This window comes from Nuphar pumila, chromosome 11 (assembly GCF_984573655.1).
Source record: "Nuphar pumila chromosome 11, dmNupPumi1.hap1.1, whole genome shotgun sequence".
NCBI lineage: Eukaryota > Viridiplantae > Streptophyta > Magnoliopsida > Nymphaeales > Nymphaeaceae > Nuphar > Nuphar pumila.
In genome coordinates this window covers 95,639,667-95,659,274 of record NC_143259.1, presented here as the reverse complement: position 1 = coordinate 95,659,274, position 19,608 = coordinate 95,639,667, and the positions used below count along the sequence as shown (strand labels likewise).

General features: G+C 31.4%; 1 protein-coding gene across 1 annotated transcript in view; it reads right to left on the bottom strand.

Moving 5' to 3' along the window:
* Positions 1 to 6,874, bottom strand: part of LOC149822543 (cyclin-A2-4-like) — a 38,051-nt gene extending 31,177 nt beyond the window's left edge. Inside the window, exon 1 of the mRNA XM_089980299.1 lies at positions 6,762 to 6,874. Within this exon, the coding sequence (XP_089836425.1) occupies positions 6,762 to 6,874 (113 nt within the window). The remainder of the gene's footprint in view (positions 1 to 6,761) is intronic.
* Positions 6,875 to 19,608: the final 12,734 nt, after the last annotated feature.

Below are 19,608 nucleotides of genomic sequence, written 5' to 3'. Positions count from 1 at the left end.
CATTTTGCAAGCTTTTCTGTTTATCGGATAGTATAGGCAATCTTTTTCAATTGACAATGCACATTGAGTTGGTTTAGTTCTTCTTTTAGACACTCTAAAAACTATGTGCATGATACATTAGTCTCTTTGTCTACAACTCAAATGTTGTGGTGAACATTACTGCAAACAATGTGACATAATCATACTCGGGCAATATGTGCTCCTTGATCTTTACCATTTTTTTATTGTATTATGCTTTAGTATATGCCTTAGCTTCATTCCAACAATGTCTCACAAGTGCTTATCCAAAATTGTTTTTGAAGTTAGCAGAGAGATGTTTCATGTAATAGCTAACATGAATACTTTGAAATACCTGAAGTAAGACATTTTGCAAGCTTTTATGTCTATCGAATAGTATAGATATTTTTTTTCAACTGGTGATGCACATTGAGTTGGTGTAATTCTTCTTTTAGACACTCCAAAAACCATCTATATGATGCATTAGTCTCTTTGTCTACAACCCCAAATGCTACGGTGAACATCTGCCACAAACATCAACAGAATATGCGACCAAGTATACGCCCATGTGCTTTTCCTTAAACAAGGTATCATCAAAGAAAAACAATAGTGTATAAACCCTTCAATGCAGGGTCTTAATGTAACACTATAAATTTTTAAATCCTGAAAATCGTATAAATTTTTTTAAAATAACTTTTTATAAAATAACAATGAAAAATAAATGAGACAAAAACTTGGCGCATTACATTCTCGTTTATACTTAAACCATAATACACTTAAATTCAGGGCTTGAACATTTAAAAATTGAATAAAAGTTCATGCATGTTCAAATTAAATATAAATATCTATTTAATAAATTAAATTAAATTATCAGAGTCTTTGAGCAACTAAAATTGCTCTCAATCCAAAACGTTCAGAGATTGGGAAAGGCATGGCTCGATCCTTGTCACAATCTCCCGCTATGGCATATGAGTTCACTTACTTCCTGAAAATATTAAAATTCATAGGGTCAGACAAAACTTGTCTCAGTAGGAAAAATTATACAGAACATGTAAATTGGAATAAACAGGAATTATTTTAAATTTTTATGCGCTTAACAAACGTAAACACAATGAATTTAAGCATGCATTTCTAATATCTCATCAAGCATACATTTGCGAAACTAATTTTAATTTATTATTCATTCAAGCATAAATAATTAAAATTATATGAACATAATTAAAATTGAATGAATAGTTAAAAATGCATGCACTTACCATTGCAGAAGTCAATCATATGCATGAGTCAATTCTTATCTTTAATTAAATTTTCTTTCTTATGTGATGCATGGCATGCCTATCTAATGCACATTCATTTAGGTTTTAATTCTTAACCCTATGGCTATAAACACAGGCTTATGCCTGGATTAGGGTCGTGGTGCAAGCATTGTTTTCATACATTAGTGGCATTGGCCTGGCCGAATACCTTTCACCAGTATCGAGTGAGGGATGACAAGAGCGAGAGAAACTCTCAACACCACCAACCCGATGCATCAGACTTCTAATGAGTTTCTTCCCTTTACATTGCAGTCTCGTGCATAGAGTTTTCCCTGTCTTCGTGGTTGAGGATGAGTAATCTTCAATACTCAAAACATATTTTCACGAAGCCATATGTACCACTTGCCCTCTTCTTGCAAGCCCTTGCTTTAGTGTTACATGTTTCACTTCATTAAATTAAATGTCTTACATGCAACACCGTATATGAATCCATAAAAGAGGATTCAATCACTACACAGCCAATAGAGGCATATTTAAAACATTACATTCAAACTCATGCTTCATTCTTGTCAATCATATGCACATATGCATAAACAACATGACAAAATTCTTAAGCATTGCATGCACCCATTATATTAACATCATCATCATTATCAATATGATCATCATGGCAGTCACATAAAAGAGAATGCATCATAAACAATATATTCAAACATGTTATTAATTAATAATACAAACACCTTGGTCCCTTAAGTAGTGAAAGGCCATATATGCGAGCACATTCATTCGCTTAACATTCTTTTCAAACCCCAAGTATGGGCATACAATTTCCTACAAAAAATTATCTTTTGGCAGTGCATATGCAGGCTGACATCCATTCGTAAAAGCATGCATATCAACACGTAAGTTACACAAGCATTCGAGGGTCAGTTCTTAAACCAGTTTCAAACTTGCAAAAACCCAACCCTGTTTGACTGCTATAGAAGCTACATAAAAAATTTCATTCAATGGTCAAAGCTAAATTTTTCACAATTTATAGAAAATTTTGTCAGCTTTCCGATGTCGTAAACTGTTCATAAAAATTCATCCATATGAGGGAGTTACAAACGTTTTGGTGAAGACATATATTTTTTTGTTCTGACTATCATAAAACAGTGCTTAGTTAATAATCAGAGCTCAAATTTTTTCAATAGCTGTGAAATTTTGTTAGCTTTCCAACTCAACAAACATCTCCTTAAAACTCTCTCGAAAGAGAGAGATACGAACGATTTACCGGTCATGTGTCAAGTCAGAAATACGTATTAACGAGTATATGCATTCGAGTGGGCCCAAAATAGGCCACCCGAATTCATATTTCTGAATTTTCTCACATTGACATGTTACAAAAAATCATAAAATCTATACCTACATTAGTTCTAACTAATCCACCATGGACAAGTTGGGTTTTCGCAGCTGTTAGGTCAAAAAACAGACATGTCTCCTCAAAGCCTATTTCCTCAGAAATAGTTCCGGTAAAATTATAATACGATAACTAAAACACATAATGTTTTCATAGAATAAAATTAAAAAAATCATGCTATAATTACAGAGCATTCACATGCACAACCACTACAAATTCTAAATTAAATTTACATAAAAGGAATTAAATATAACATGATAAAATTTATTTCTAAGAAACTCAATAGCATAGAATACATATTTTTACATGAAAGATATAACGAAAAACAACCAATTTTTTTACAGTACATTCATGTGAACCTAATCTACTATTTTTAATTAGAATTTGCAAGAAAATAGCTTAATAATAAGTGAAATTTCTAAAATTTATAGATTTTATTTCTGAGAAACTGATAACATGCATACATGATTCCTTTTCGATTTTTATTACAAAATTTCGGCTACTTTTGGGGATGAATCGATTTCTTCTAGAAGAAATCAAAATCTACCCCTTATTCCAACATCCATTATAACTTTTTATTGTAAATTCACTTTTTATTCCTTTTCAAAAAAATTATTTCAAGTCCTCATACCCGATTTTTGAAAAAATCGATTTTTAGTAAGGTTTTCTTTCAAAATACCCTTTCTATCACATATTTCGACAACCCTAAGCCAAACTCATGCGTGAGAGAAATAATTTAAGGTTTGCCCTTACAAAAATTTAGAGAAATTCGTGCCTACAAATTCCTATCTACGTGTAGAGCATAGAACTCACTACCTTTTGGCGAAATTGGCTCTTATGTGTGTGAATCAATCTTCTAGCACGAATCGGCTGTCCAACACATGCAACGACCTCACCGATAACCTCCTTTCACTCACGACATGTAAGTAGAAGCACTCCTTGGTGAGCCAAAAGAGAATGCACCAAGGATTTTTGTAGAAAAGCGAGAGAAGAGGGAAAAGGAGAGGAAATATGGAGCAAGGGGGGAAATTCTTAGAGATGCAAATAGGGGGGGCATGTGCCCCTCCTATGCATTTATAGGAAGTGGGGATTAGGTAAACGGCTGGGTTAAGCCTCATCCCTTTATCTCTCTCATACTTTCTTTCCTTTTATCTAATTTTTTCTAACTATTTTTTTTCCTTTAATTTTCTCTTTCTTTTGTACTCTATTTAGCTTAGGTTATATACTATATGTATGTATGAGATATAATATAGTATATATTATACCTCATTAGGGGAAGATATGGGCTAGACGTCACCCCCTTATGGGAATTATTATTTTCATTTTGCAAATTCTCAAGTCTAGGCAAACTTGCTTGCTTGGCAAGCAAGTTTGATTTAGCCCCCCATTTTTTTCTTTTTTCTTTCTTTCTTTCCTTTTCCCAATTCAATTTCCTTTCTTCCAAATATTTCAGCCCCATCCTAGAACAATTTAGGATGGGACGTCCCCTACCCACCCCACTTGGAAGGCCTTCCCTCTTGGTCTTTTAGTAATTGTTGACTTTGGCTTTACTTGGTTTGGTTTTTAGTAACTTTTAAAATCTTTAAATTTAAAGCTTTAACTTAGTTTTTCTTTCTTAAGTCAACAAAGAGGTGCCACATAGGATGTGATGGCTCACCTATGGACATCTACCACTTAATACAATTTAGTTAAATTAAAATTTCTATTCTATTTTAATTATTTTACTAATAAACTTTATTTATTATTTTGAATTTCAATTATTTCAAAACTAGAGTTTACATTTTATATGGAAAATTTCTAAATGCAACTCAAATTATTTTCAAATGTATGAAAACTACTTCTAAACCAAATTTGTCTAGCCTAATTGTATTATTTTCTAAAATTCCAATTTTTTAGAAATGTATTTCAAAAATAATTTCAACTAGGGTTGACAGGACCCCATGGCATTTTAGATATATATATTTTTTAATTGGATTTCAAACTCACGAAACTAAATTCAAATTTATTGAAATTATATTACATATATATCAAATTATCATAAATTCGTCTGAAATCCTATTCGACTTTATTTCAATGAAATTTATCAATTATTTTATAAAATTTCATCTTTTTCATAAATTCGATTTTGAATGCAAATTTCACAAAAATTAACTTTAATAAACTTTACATTTTTATAAGATATTTCTTATAATTCATCTTAGGCTAATTTACATTTTTACATCTCTTTCTCATAAATTTCATCATTAATATTATTTTATTTATTAAAAATACACTAAATAATCATAGGTATTACATTTAAATTTGATTTTATAATTCCAAATTCAATTTTGATGAAAATTTAAATTATAGTATAATTCTAACTTGAATTAACATTCAATTAAATCTTAATTTAGGTTCAACTCAAGCCCAAATCCAATTATAATTTTTGAAACGTATTTATTAAATTCGAATTCAAATCCAAATCCGACCCGAATTCAATTTGTCAAATTGAAATCCAAATTTGATAAAACTTCACAATTTGAAATCAAAATTCAATAAGATTTCAAATTCAAAAACACACTCAATTCGAATTCAGACTAATATTAAAATTAAAATTTATTTTAGTTTAACTTAAATCCAGATTAAATCTGATTACAAATCAAAAACCCGATTCAGAATAAATTCCCAATTTGAAATTTATTCTAAATCCAAATTAAAGCTCAAATTGTGATTAAATATCGTCTTAGTTGCAATAATATTTTAGCCTTCAATTCGCCTTTATTTCTCTTTAAAATATCAAAAATTTACAGGTTTTACACTTAAATAAATGAACATATACTTAAATTGACTTGTCATTTCAATTTTAATGATTCCATATACGCTTGGATTTGTGGTCTTCGACTGATGAATATACACATGAAGCTATTTGAAGGATTCTTTGAAAGGACCATAAAGCATAGTTGGCAAACCCAACAAGTTGACTCAAAAGTCACCAGAGTCGACCCGAATCGGATCCCAATTGAGTCACCAATTCAGGACGACTGGTCCACATGCCTCTTATGTGTCTTCTATCATGCATTTCATAGTTTTAATGCATAATTCTTATAAAAGGATAATTTTTATATAGAATTATATATTTTTAAATAATAAATATCAACAATTATATGTAGTTGAATACTTATATAGCTTAGTCATTGATTTCATGTGTTAAATTTATTGATTATACAATTTAGAGTTTGATTTTTTTCATATCACATTATCCATGTTCTCATCTTCAAGTGTTGCATTTAGAGTATGTGAGTCATTATGCAACATGTATACGTGCAACCTGTCCTTTTACAAAATGAAGTTGCTCATACATTTCATTCTTTCACAAAATGAAGTTGCTCATACATTTTGCATTCATTTAATTCTTTCACAAAATGAAGTCACTCATACATTTCGCATTCATTCCGTTCTTTCACAAAATGAAGTCGCTTTTACATTGCATTTATTCAATTCTTTCACAAAATAAAGTCGCTCATACATTGCATTTATTTCATTCTTTCACAAAATGAAGTCACCCATACATTTTGCATTCATTTCATTCTTTCACAAAATAAAGTCGCTTATACATTGCATTCATTTCATTCTTTCACAAAATGGAGTCGCTTATACATTACATTCATTCTATTCTTTCACAAAATGAAGTCGCTCATACATTATATTCATTCCATTCTTTCACAAAATGAAGTGGCTCATACATTTTGAATTCATTTCATTCTTTTATAAAATGAATTTTCTTATCCCACTCATACCATGTGATCGAACACTGACTGTGAGATACGTTAACTCTATATCATCGTTGTCTAATACATCTTTGAAGGAAACTCATATGTATAAGTGCAATTTTCTCATTCTTTCACAAAATGAAGTCATTCATGCATTGCATTTATTTCATTCTTTAACAAGAATGTTGTTTCTCACTGTTTCTTTGATGGAGAAAAAATAGAGTATGTGAATAGGTACTTCCATCTCTTCGGCCTAAAGAATGTTGCATTTCACTACATCTTTGATGTGGGAGAAAACACAAAATATCATTGATGATTATACACTTTGTGTTCTCTTAATTTTTTCTATCTTATCCATACCATGTGGTTGAATGAATACTGACTGTGAGATACATCGTCTCTATATCATTATCGTCAAACACATCTTTTCGGCTATCACAGTTTGTTAGAGCGGAGGCCTTCTGCATCATCATCCTTCATGTTCTCTATGATGAGAACAAATTTTCAAATGATCAACTGTAGTACTCATGAACAACTCGTAAACTTTTGATTTCTTATCTCACCCATACCATAAGATCTCATTGTCAATGCCTTTACAAAAAAAACTCATCATTGATGAAGTGGGGTTTAGCTTTTTACCGTCGATGCTTTTATTAGAAAAATCACCATCGATGAAGTGTCACTGATCTTCTCACTGTCGATGAAGTGTCATACATGCTTTTACCAGAAAAACTCACCATCGATAAAGTGTTGCTCATGCTTTCGGGGTTTACCACCTCCAATGAACTGCTATCGATGAACCACCACCGGTGAGGAATTTTTGCAAAGCGTGAATGTTGTCAAAATATCCTTGAAATATCATCAAAAGATCATCAGAGGAATTGAGGACCACTGATTGGAGACCAAAAGAACCCTAGGGTTGCAAAAATAGAGCTTCTGAATGCAAACAAGAGGTTAAAAAAAGAAAAGTCATTTATATAGAACAAAATTTCTCAAGAAAAAAGAATTCGCAATATCAATGTAATACTCATCTTAATTTTGCAATATCGGACTTTCGCAAGTTTTTCATAATTTCAAAATACCTCATGCGATACTCTTTTGAAATTTTACAAGGTATGGACTTCCACAACACTTTAAGGATTTTCAGAACGTGCCTTGCGATACACGTCACGAGTTTTGCAAGTGCTTGAAATTTCATAATCTTTTTTGAAATATGGCAACCTCATATGCGATTTTGTTGACGACTTTCGTGAGTTCAACTTTTAGCATCGTGACGACAACAATTAGAAATTTGCAGCTATGAGGGGTAAAAGCATAAAAAAAGAGAGAACCTATAGAATTGTTCATTTGGAGGATTTGGTAAATTATGGGGTATTTGTTTTTAAACATGACATTTTTGTCATACAATACAATCATTTTCCGTAAGAAAAAGACATGGGTGATTTTAGGAATCAAGATAATGCAGGGAGCTTTTTGTGAATGGATTATATGGTGACAATGATTTTGAAAAAAGGAATCTCAAAAAAATAACGTGCCTATGCACCACATTCACTACTTGAAGCATATTTACAAATTTCATTATATATTGGGATGCTAAAAATCTCATGATAAAATAAAAAATTGGATTTGTCAAGAAAATCTTGGTATATCTGAATTTTAAAATTTTAAAAATGTAAATATAAGAAAGCATTAAAATATAAAATATATAATATTACATTAGTAACATGATAATATAATCATAAAACACAATGTTTAAAATGGGTAACATTTTTAAAATGTCATATTTTTGAAATATATAGTTTTTTAAAATCTTGCAATAAGTCACAAGATTTCAAAAATTGTCTTGTATTTGTGATTATGGCTTGAAGATATATGTAAACTTAAACACAATTAACATGACTAATAATTTAATCAATTATTTGTTTAATAAATAATTTAGATATTTATTAGTTGAACAAATAAAATAAAAATTCATTAAAGTAGATTATATAGCCCAAACAACCTATTTAGAAGTAAATTAACTTGACTAAAAATGTTAATCAACTAAGAGTTCACCGCAATAGGCTAATATATGGTTAGGTATTCATTAACTAGGCAATTAAATAAAAGTTAATCAAGTCAGAGTTCAAATATATATATATATATATATATATATATATATATAGAGAGAGAGAGAGAGAGAGAGAGAGAGTAACTGGAATATGAGAACTGAAAATATGAAAACTAATGTGTGAACCACTATTTTCATAGATTTTTTATTCTTTCTCTTGAATTTGACCGTGCAGATGTGATCTACATGTGTGGTTTTATAAGAACCTGCTCTTGAATAATCCGATTTTGATGCATAAATGAGATTTTTTTAAGGCTTTAAAATCAATGGCTCGTAAACTTCATAAATATTAAAGCATTCAAAAATCACATTTTTCATCAAAAATACACGATTGAGTGGTTGATTCCTATCAAATTCACCATGCCAAGCACATTCACATGGTTGAATTTGCAAAAAAAAAATGCTGAAAATGCCCATATTTCTAGTTCTCATATTTCAGTTCTCATATTCTAGTGATTATATATAGGGTAACTGAAATATTTTTACCAACCAAATATGTGTATTGGTATGAACCAATATTTCATAGGTTTTTTAGTTTTTTTTTTAATTTTACCATAAGGATGTGATCTAGACATTTGGTTTTATAGAAAAAGACTCTTGAATCATCCAATTACAGTGTGTATAAGAAGGATCTTTTGAAGGTTGAAAATTAATGGCTTAAAATTTTCATAAATATTCAAGCATAAAAATAGCATTTCTTGATCCTACTAAGATGATGTTTATAAATTAGAAGATGACACTTATACATGATAGTAGGATGCTTAACGCATCCTGTAAAGAATGAATATATTTTTCAGGAGAATGGTTATATAATGAAGGTTTATTTTAATTTCTTAGGTAATCAACACACACACACACACACACACACACACACACACACACACACACACACACACATATATATATATATAGGAAAACTGAACTGTGTTTACCAACCAAATATGTTTTCTTGTATGAATCACGATTTTCATAGGTTTTTTCGGCAAATCTAACCTTGCAATTGAATTCGGCGTGGTCCGTTTGCTAGGGATCGACTGTTGGATACTACAAATAACCTAGAAAACCCAATTTTTTAGCAAATAACAGGTGACACACTGCCAATCTAGAAGTAATGTGTTTATGCCTATCTCTTGCAATGTTTAAGTATTTAATATTAAATCCTATTTACATGACCTAAGAAAATAAGTTATTTTTTCTCTTATATAGTGCGACCCATGTAACATGACTTTTTGACTGCTTCTATAAATACATTTCAAAAATGAGAAAACAAGTTTTTTTGACTAGGCGAGAAAAAGGTTGGCATCTCTATGCAATGCCTTTTTGCTTGAAGATACATTTAAACATAATTAATGTTACTAAAAAGCGTAATATATATTTGCATGACATTAGATGAGAAATTAACATAAAATCATATTAAAGTATATTTTTAGCCAATTAAATTTAGTCATTTTACTTGAAGGTATATTTACAAGTAAATTAATTTCACCCCAAAAAAGTTATTGAAGAGCCCAAAAAAAAAAAAAATTGGTTACATTTTCATCTGTTATCCAATGTTTCAACTTCTTTTTTTACCATTCTTTTTTTTTTGAAAGGTAAGTTGGGGTTAGGCAGACCCCACAATTATTATTCAACATACCACTGGAGTTTTGAACCTGCACAGTCCCACCATAAGGAGACGTGCACTGTGATCTCCTACCAACCACGCGGAGCCCGGAACTCTTGATAATTCCATAAACCAATTTTCTATCCACCTCTCTCTTGTGCTTAATTTCTATATGCATATGCACAAACATTTTACTAGTAAATGTTAAATCCCTAAACTGTAGAAGCTAATTCTTGGCTGCTGCTCCAACTTGTGCTACTTTTGATATTAAAAAGTTGATAATCATCAATTCTAAAAGCAAAAAAATCACCTTTCAATAGTCACAGAATACACACACTAGGGTTTCAAACAGATCAGATATGGTTGGATATCCAATCCGAGTTTGATATATCAATTTTTTAATACAGATATTTTAAATAAATTCTGAATGTCGATTCAGATTGGAATCAGATCTGTTCAATTGGATCATTTTTTCCATTCGGGTTGGATTCAGATCAGCATTTTAAATTGGATATGGAGTTTATTCGAATCAAAATCCAACCTGAATGCATTTTTACATGTAAATTGCTTGTTTGATTCTAATTGTTTCCGGATCCAGTATTACCATGTGTATTTCGGATTCAGATTCAATCTAACATCCACGGATCTGATTTGAATTCAGATTCAGATCTATTGTTTGCATTTCAGATTTGGATTTAAATATGACAGAATCCATCCCGACCTGTTTGCACCCCTAACACACACACGAGGGCTCTTCATCCACCACTCAAATTGTGTTTCTGTCTTGGAAAAAATGAGAGCAATTGCAAAGTTGTCATGCACATACAGCTTCAAAGAAGCTATGCTCTATAAAAAGGTGATTTTCAAGGTGAAGCTTTTCATTATAATCAATGTAAGAAAGATAGAATCTCCTTGCCTAATGCCTCTATTATTCTTGAACTTCTTACCATATTGGTAGTTTATCATGATTGCAAAGCTTGTAGATTTGACATTTAGCATTGTAATTGCAACCCAAGTAGTATGTTGAAAATATCTAAATGGTTTTTCCCTTTTAAATTTATTTTAAATATTTTTTTCTTACTCAATCAAAGAATCCACTAAATCATGTATCATGTGAATACTTTCTTAAATACACATCCTTTAAAAAAGATGGTCATATAAAATGATTTGTTGAAAACTCCCACCTTTCTATTCACCATATTTTGATATGATTTCACAAATGAAATTTGCATAGATGGTCTGAAATTTCAAAAATTTGGATGCACAAAAATGTTAAAAATTAAATCATATAGGTTGGAAAAATCTTTGCTTGCTTGAAAAATTTCATAATAGAAATGCACTTATTGTTACCCCTAATATGCCAATAATCCTAACAAAACACCTAAGCAACCATCTGGATCCAGAGCACAATCGCTTTTTAAGTTAAAAAACACTTAGCTGAGTTTATGAATTATTCATAAGGGTTGTTAAAGGATTGTTTTCTCCATCTCAAGCTTCTAAAAACAAAAACTGATTAATGCAATTTTCTGAAATAGCTTGTTGCTTCTTGAGAAATTCCTTGCATATCAAATATTGGCATGCCATCCTCACTATAAAGATATAAAATATTGATCTTTTCAATATTTTGTTTCACCTTTTTTTTGTTTTAATAACAAGGAGAAACCACCATTTGTTTCGGACTTTTCATTATAGACCGAGGTCTTAGATTGACTGTGGCATTGTTTCAATATCTGTGGTGTAAAACTCCCCACAAGTATTTTTTTTTTTGAAAGGCAAGCTGGGGTTAGGCAGACCTCTAGCAGATCTCTCTTAAGCCTCATGTGGTAGAGGGATTTGAACATGGGCCTTTAGCTTGGCAGAGGACCCTGATTACCACATGGGATACAACCTCGGTGGTAACTCCCTAGAAATATTGCCCCCACACATTGGAGATAGTTTCCTCTTGGATTCAAATATATTGTTTCACTTTTTTTTAGTTACATGGAGAAACCCACAACCACGTAACAGGTAGATCATAGATCACCCCCCCCCCCCCGAGGGGGAAATTTCAATGTTAGGACCCTTGCCCCCAGGTTCTATGCTGGGTTTTGGATTATGCACGGAAGTGACACCCATAAGATTCAAACCTTGAGCACCCGTATGGTAGCCAAGGCCCAATCCCACTATGCCAACCCCCTTTGAGGCATATATTGTTTCACCTTGACATCAAAGAATGTTTACTTTTGATGTCCTCCTAAGACCACGTATACTAATATTGATGTTCCTAATTTTCTATTCTCCTGGGGACTGATTTTCTTTTAGAAAATAACCATACTATCCTGAAAATAATGTTCAGAATAGCATCAAGATATCACAATATTTCTTGAATATTCATCCGCTTGATCTTCGCTGAATATGGGGTTATTTTTTATGTTTTTATCCTTCCACTAGAAATGAAAAAAAAAAATTTTGCTCTCCTAAAATTTTCTTGAGAAACTATTTCCTAGCAAAACTCTAGAATGAAAACATAACCGAGAAACTAAACTTTTAAGGAACTAAGAGCAAAACTCACAATCATCATGATAACATCCTTCAACTGAAATATATATAGCGGCTTTTACGTCACAACACTTTATGCGGATACAAGTTTCGCCTATACATTCAAATTGTGAAGCTCATTCTTCTTTGGTCAACATTTAGTGGAACTCTCTGTTGTTCAACGTAACTTATTTGTTAGTGAAACTCTTAAAGACTCTAGTGGAACTCGCCTTTCTTTATAATTTAAGCATAACTCTGTTTTTGCAAAACAAGGTTTTTGACGAAACCCTTTTTCATATAAATGCATAAATTAAAATGTTTTTTTTGGTTGGCTACACATCAATTCTTGTGGAAGAGCTTTATGTCGATTCTGTGTCCCTGCGCCCCTATGGCATTTATTTCTGGCAAGTTTTCCAATGGGTTTCTCCAGCGACCTTTCCATCAATTGTTCTAGTGGGTTTCTCTTACCACTATCCCCCTCTGGTCGATGTTCTTTTGTATTTTCTCCCTATGGATTTTGATGTTCTTTTTTGAAGTTATTGTTCATTTTTGAGATATTGTCAACCTCTTTTGTGAGATTTTGATGAGCCTTTCTTATAAGATATGCATCTATATTTTTTTTATAGAATGTTTCGCTCTTTCTCTACGAGATGTTGATGGACCTTTCCTGGTTGTAGCATTTCTTCTAAGATATGATTTTTGTTGTCAACCTTCTTTTGTAAAATTGAATTGATAGTTTATTATTTTATTTAAGTATTCTTAAATGAGTTATTTTTATTATTGGAAGTTATTCATGTTTTCATTTGTATTATTTTGTATTTGATGGTCACACTGTTGTGTATTTCCTTGTTTACTATTGTATTATTGATTATTTTTGTCATGCTATTCTACTTAACATGGCATCAAAATATGCTTTGTATTATAAGTATACTTGTTGCTTAAGATTGTAATGCTGATGACTCTGAAATAAATTGTGAGTCATTAGGTTAAGTTACGATTAATCCAAAAAATGTAAGAGTTTAATATTGCTATGTTGATGATAAGGATTAGAGAACATTATTGTTGTTAAGAAGCACCAACTTTAATGATGTTGAATTAATGAAACAAAAAATTGTGTTGATCGAGGGAGAGTTTAGGTTTTACTTTAGCTTTCAAAGAGAGGTTTTTACGGTAATATAAGGTTAACGCATATTGAAGATGATGATGACATGGTTTTCATGTTTATCAGTATCGATGTTTATCTTACGAGTTCACATGATGGAGATGACAGGTTACATAAGTGCAAAGATGTAGTCCCAGTGAGCTTACACACTCCAAGGATAGGAGATTTTACTAAGGCATTATTAAAACACATAAGATTTAAATTAAGCGATGTTGCCGATAAAGACCCATCATTCAAGATAATGACTACACATGATAAAGACATATCATGAATGATAAGTATAGGGAAAAAGCACAAAGATGTTAGATTTGAAGTTGTCATGCATGTTCGCAATAACACAATCACAAGAAAAGATATGCATAAGAACACAACAAAGTTCATGTGTCTTGATTTAAATTATGACTATTATGATGATAAAGACTTATTCTATGTAATACATTTTCTATACAAATTCACATGTATATATGCAATTTTTTTTCAAAATACATGAATTTTTTACTTATGCAATATTTTTGCTTTAGATTTTACTCTTATAGAATAGATCTATATGTTTAACAATAAATACAAACATAATTGAAACTTACAACTAAAATTCATCTACAAACATAATAGAACAACTATAAATTCTGTCATCCTTATATGCAAAATTACAATCAAGTTTTTAAATACAATTATAAATGAACTTTATATCCAAATGCCATACAAGTTTTTATTTATTCTATCAAAATTATATTCACAATTTTTATTATCAAAATATAATATAGTAGTACAATAAATGGTCTTTGGTAGGCTGCATCTTGCTTGCATTTGCTCTATATGGTACTTTTGGAGTCTTTCTATGAATCATTCTAGATGTTAATTAGACTATCAAAATAAGTGATACATTCATGTCAGATTTAAATGAGACTACACAAACATAACAAACAAATATGCATCAAATAAGTAAATATACTCATGTTATTTTTAAAAGAATTCACATACAATCAGAACAAACAAACACATCTAAATAAACTTTCACTGACCATTAAAGTTTCTTCGAATGATAGTAGCACTTCACTATATTTTGGCTTTGTCGAAACAACTTTTTCAGTCTCAGTTATCATAATTGTGTTAGGTGATTGGTAGTTGACTCCTTTGCTTGCACTATATTTAGACATCACAAGCTACCTATGATTTAAATAACAAACATTATACATTATAGAAAATAAAAAATTGAGCATTTAATTGAAAAACATTATGTAAATTATAAAGGAGCATGTTATAAACTACTTTCAAAATGCATCAAATACTCACAAAACTAAATTTCTATCTTGCAAAATTTTGATAGAAAACGTAAAATTAGAAACGCATGACAATAAAATTTTTTGATTCACCATTGAAAAATGACTTTACCAAAAAAACTCGAAGGATTGTCTGAAATAGTCGTGGATGAAGTGTCATCAATGCCTGTTTTGTCAAAAATAGTAGCAAAAAATTTTGTCAAGAAGGAAGAGGTTTGGGGACTACAAGAAACCCTGGGTTATGCAAAAATAACCTTCAATTGCGCATAAAATGTTTTAAAAAACAAAAGAACACATTTAATGCTTGCAAAATTCTCATACTAAAAAGGAATTTTGCATCACCACATGCGAAACTTTGTGATTTCTACAAATATTTCAGGAATTTTGTAAACATTTCAGCAATTTCACAACCACTAACGCAAAACTCTTGACGAACTTTGCACATTAATCACTTATATATATACAATGAAATTCGAACGCTAAACAAAATATCACATCACTTAAAGTTGACTGCATGCTAAAGTTCATGAATTTTATAAACTTTTCATGATTTATGTATTGAAAGTAGACTTTTGCAATCATCAAATCAAAATTCTTGATGAAATTCACATATAAGGGATTTTTACAAGTATCTCATGATTTTCGTACAATAGATGGAAAAATCAAGGGGCTTTTGCGAAAGTGAGGAGTAACCATTTTCGCAACATGAATTGTGCAAAAATCATAATTTATGTAAAAATATCATGCAAATTTTGTTATAGTGATATTTAGCATGATCGAGGAGCATTGCGACGTAATGCATAAAAATTGGGAGATCCGCTTATGTTAAGGGTAAAAAGGTCCTAAAAAGTAGAAAACCTGTGAAATTGGACATGCGATGCATTTCAAAATTTATGGGGCACTTAGAAAAACAGGTCAAATTTACCATACAATACAATCATTTTCCGTATTTCTTATCCCTCTCAAGCCACCCACCAAGTTAACTATTGTCCAACTCCAACCCCTTGATGGAGATCATTTAAGACTATTAAATGACAAATTCGCCTTTCACAAATAACGATTTTGGAAAACATGAATAAGGGATGGATTCTTTTGGAAAGCTGTTAAAATGATCCAATCTCTCTGTTAACATCCCTAAAATGTTGCCTATACTCAATTAGGAGTAACCCAAGATCTTTTGAATCCGCATCTCCAAATGGTGCCCATTTTTTTGTTTCAAAAACTTTGTGACCAAAACTTCACTCAAGTTATCACTGGGCACTTATAATAATTAGTGTTCCCACCAACAATTTTCTCAAGTTATAGTCAATCGTATAAAATTTATCAAAAGCATTAACCAACATGGTTCATTACAAATTTTCAAATAATTGTTTTGCTTGTATAGCATGCAAATTCTCCCTTTGTCAATAAATAGATTAAAAAACAAACACATGAATTAAAAACACAACAACTGAAATTCCCTTCTTTTTCTTTTAATTCAACCCATAAATTCAAATTTAAATCTTAAAGAAAGTTTATTTTTAGCTTGAAATTGTCCTCTTTTCAACAAAGCCGCCAAATTCCATTTGTTATTATTATTCAAAAGAACTTAGCCTCATAGAAGACTCCATTATTATTGTTAATAGAAATAATAAACCAAATCATACAAAAGTGAAAGCCTTACAACTCAAAGCCCTCAAAACAACCAAATAATTTACATTAAGAAAATATAAAAACTATGTCATCTATTGCAAACATGACTCATAAAAGTACTCCCCTTTAATTCTCAATTGGAAAAAAACCTTTCTTTTGTCATTTCAAGAAATCAAACTTGAAAAGAGCAAGGAATTGGATCATATCATATGGCCTAAAACTTTATTCTTTTTTTTCCCTCCTCACAACAGATTCAAAATCTAAAAAAAGATCATTAAATGTGAACCTTAAAAAGTTCTTGTCGTCAACAGAAACTAAACCACAGAGCTCCTACTATTGCTACTATATTATCCAAAAGCATTGCCTGAAGCTACGTCGTGGGGGGCTTAGCTGCTAAGCCCATGGCAGAGAAAAACATAGATGCACCAGCCTAACTACTTCCATTGATGTACTCAAAGCCCTTGAAAACACTCATCATCATTATCATTAAGAAAAACACATTAACACAATCATAAGATCCATAAAAAGGCTTGCGATAGCTCTATGAATCAAAATCTCAACTACCATCAACATAATTTTAGCAAGAATTATTTTAGTGTGGGTTCTAAAAAGAATGATGTTTATTTACTTTTTTAATAGTCAAGGAAGGACTTAGGAAAGGTAGAGCTTAAGGGTTATTTCATAATTTGTCCCTTTAACCATCCATACTCAAGCCCAAACTATGGTAAATTGGACAACTGAAGAAAGATCAGAAGTATCCTGAAATTTTGAAAGGTGGGGGTGGTTTTGGGAATCAAAATAAGGCAATGACGTCTTTGGGTATGTCTTATAAGGTAGGGTTGATTTTGGAAAAATCCTTACCTCTTCTATATTTGGATCAGAGTCTAAATGAGATGATCTTATATGATTGGTTCAGATTATAAATGGGTCTAACTTGATTTTTCTTTTTTACTTGAAAAGCAATAGATTTTACCTGCTTTTAATGGGACTTTATTTTTAGAATCAAGATAGATTCAGTCTCATTCTTTAAAATGGGGTCAAAATCAAGTCCAGCTTGACCATTTATTTTTATTTTTCTTGAAATAAGACATTACCAATTTTCAACAAATCTAGCACACATGGTCTCATTTTTTGAATGGAAGAAATTGTTTCATCTTCTTTGAGTTTTTATAAAATTTAACTCACCATTGTGTGCAACCCGCTATCTTTCATTTTTTTTTCAATGGGATGATTAATGGCATCTTTTGAGAAATTACAATTTAACCTATTAGTGGCTTACACATGTTGGCATTTCCCACAGTTACATCCTATGCTTGTTGACCCTTTGAGCTTGGATTTGTGGCTCTTGAGGCTGTTGTTGTTGTATGGGTGCCTTGACCAAACATTATTACATATCATGCATTGTAACAAGAAAACTATATTTAAACTAAACATACATATGAAGTTCAAACATTATAAATTCTAGTAGCTGCAAAAAGACTTTACTGGGTAGAACCAAAGCATTTATTTTAACAACCAATGCTTTGTTAGCAAAGAAGATAATCTAAATGATAAACTCGAGTTTATCCAAGATCATCCTGTGTCAAATGGGAAACTCGAATTTAATCCTACGCCAAATGAGAAACTCGATAAAATCGAGTTTATCTCCTTAACAACAGGTCACAATAATGATAAACTCGATAAGCTTGAGTTATCATTCCAGCTCAAGAGGCCAACGTGATTGAGGATAAGAACAGAGATAAAGAAGATCAAGTTACTAAAGAAAATAACAAGACAGCTAAAGAATTTGTTGATACTCTTATCATATGTAACTGAATGGATAATAATAATTTGGTTAATGATAATCGACTAAGGAAAGTCAATAGACAATGTAACTATTTTTATAACTATTTTAATAGTGGAAAACTCCACACGTAGCGTGTTGAGTGGAGTATCATGGACGTGAGTGTTCACCGAACCACATTAATATTGTGGACTTTGTCTCTCATGTGTTTCTTTTTATGGTATCAGAGCTCTTACATATTGGGTAATTGTGGTTGTCAGCTTCAATGGGTTGAACATCCATCGGTAGTTCTATCAAGTTTTTGTACATCTTCAACTTGAATATGACAAATTTCATCACAATCAGGCTCAATTACTCAAATTTTCTGTTGTGAAAAACAAGTTGCTTGTTCTCATCGAGAGCCAAGACATGATTGCCTTTGTAGACGGTGAAACTCCAGTTCCAGTTCAAACCATCGATGGTGTCTCAAATCCGGAGTTCATTGCCTGGAAGAAATTCGATCGACTGTTGCGAGGATGGATCATGAGCACTCTATCAGAAGAAGTGCTGGGTCTCGTCATTGGCCATCAAACATCTAGTGAGGTATGAAATACTCTCATTAAGGCCTTTTCTCACGTTTTCAAGGAACATGATTTTTTATTAACACAAAAGTTACAATCCTATTGAAAAGAAATCTTTTGATAAATGAATATGTCAATGGATTCAAAAAAAATTGTGATGAACTTGCGACTATTGGCAAGCTTGTGGAAGATGAAATCATGGTGTTCTAGCTCTTGAATGAGCTTGGCCATGAGCATGATGTCTTTATAACAATAATGCTAAAGCCACTCATTCCATCATATGGTGATCTGGTCGGCTTGCTTAATGGGCGTGAAAACATGCACACCGTGTATGGAGTATGTGTGTGAATGAGAACTTTGCCTTTCTCGAAAAAAAAAATTAACAATAAAAAAATTTGATTCAATCCAAAGCAACAATTCAGTTCAAAGGATCGTGGCTTTATCCAAGCCGGCCAAGGTGGTAGTCAATTCAATCAAAACAAAGGCAAACCTGATTTACATCAGCCGAATGCCAAAACCAATCGAGGAAAGAAAAAGGGGGTCTTGTGTCAAATATGTAG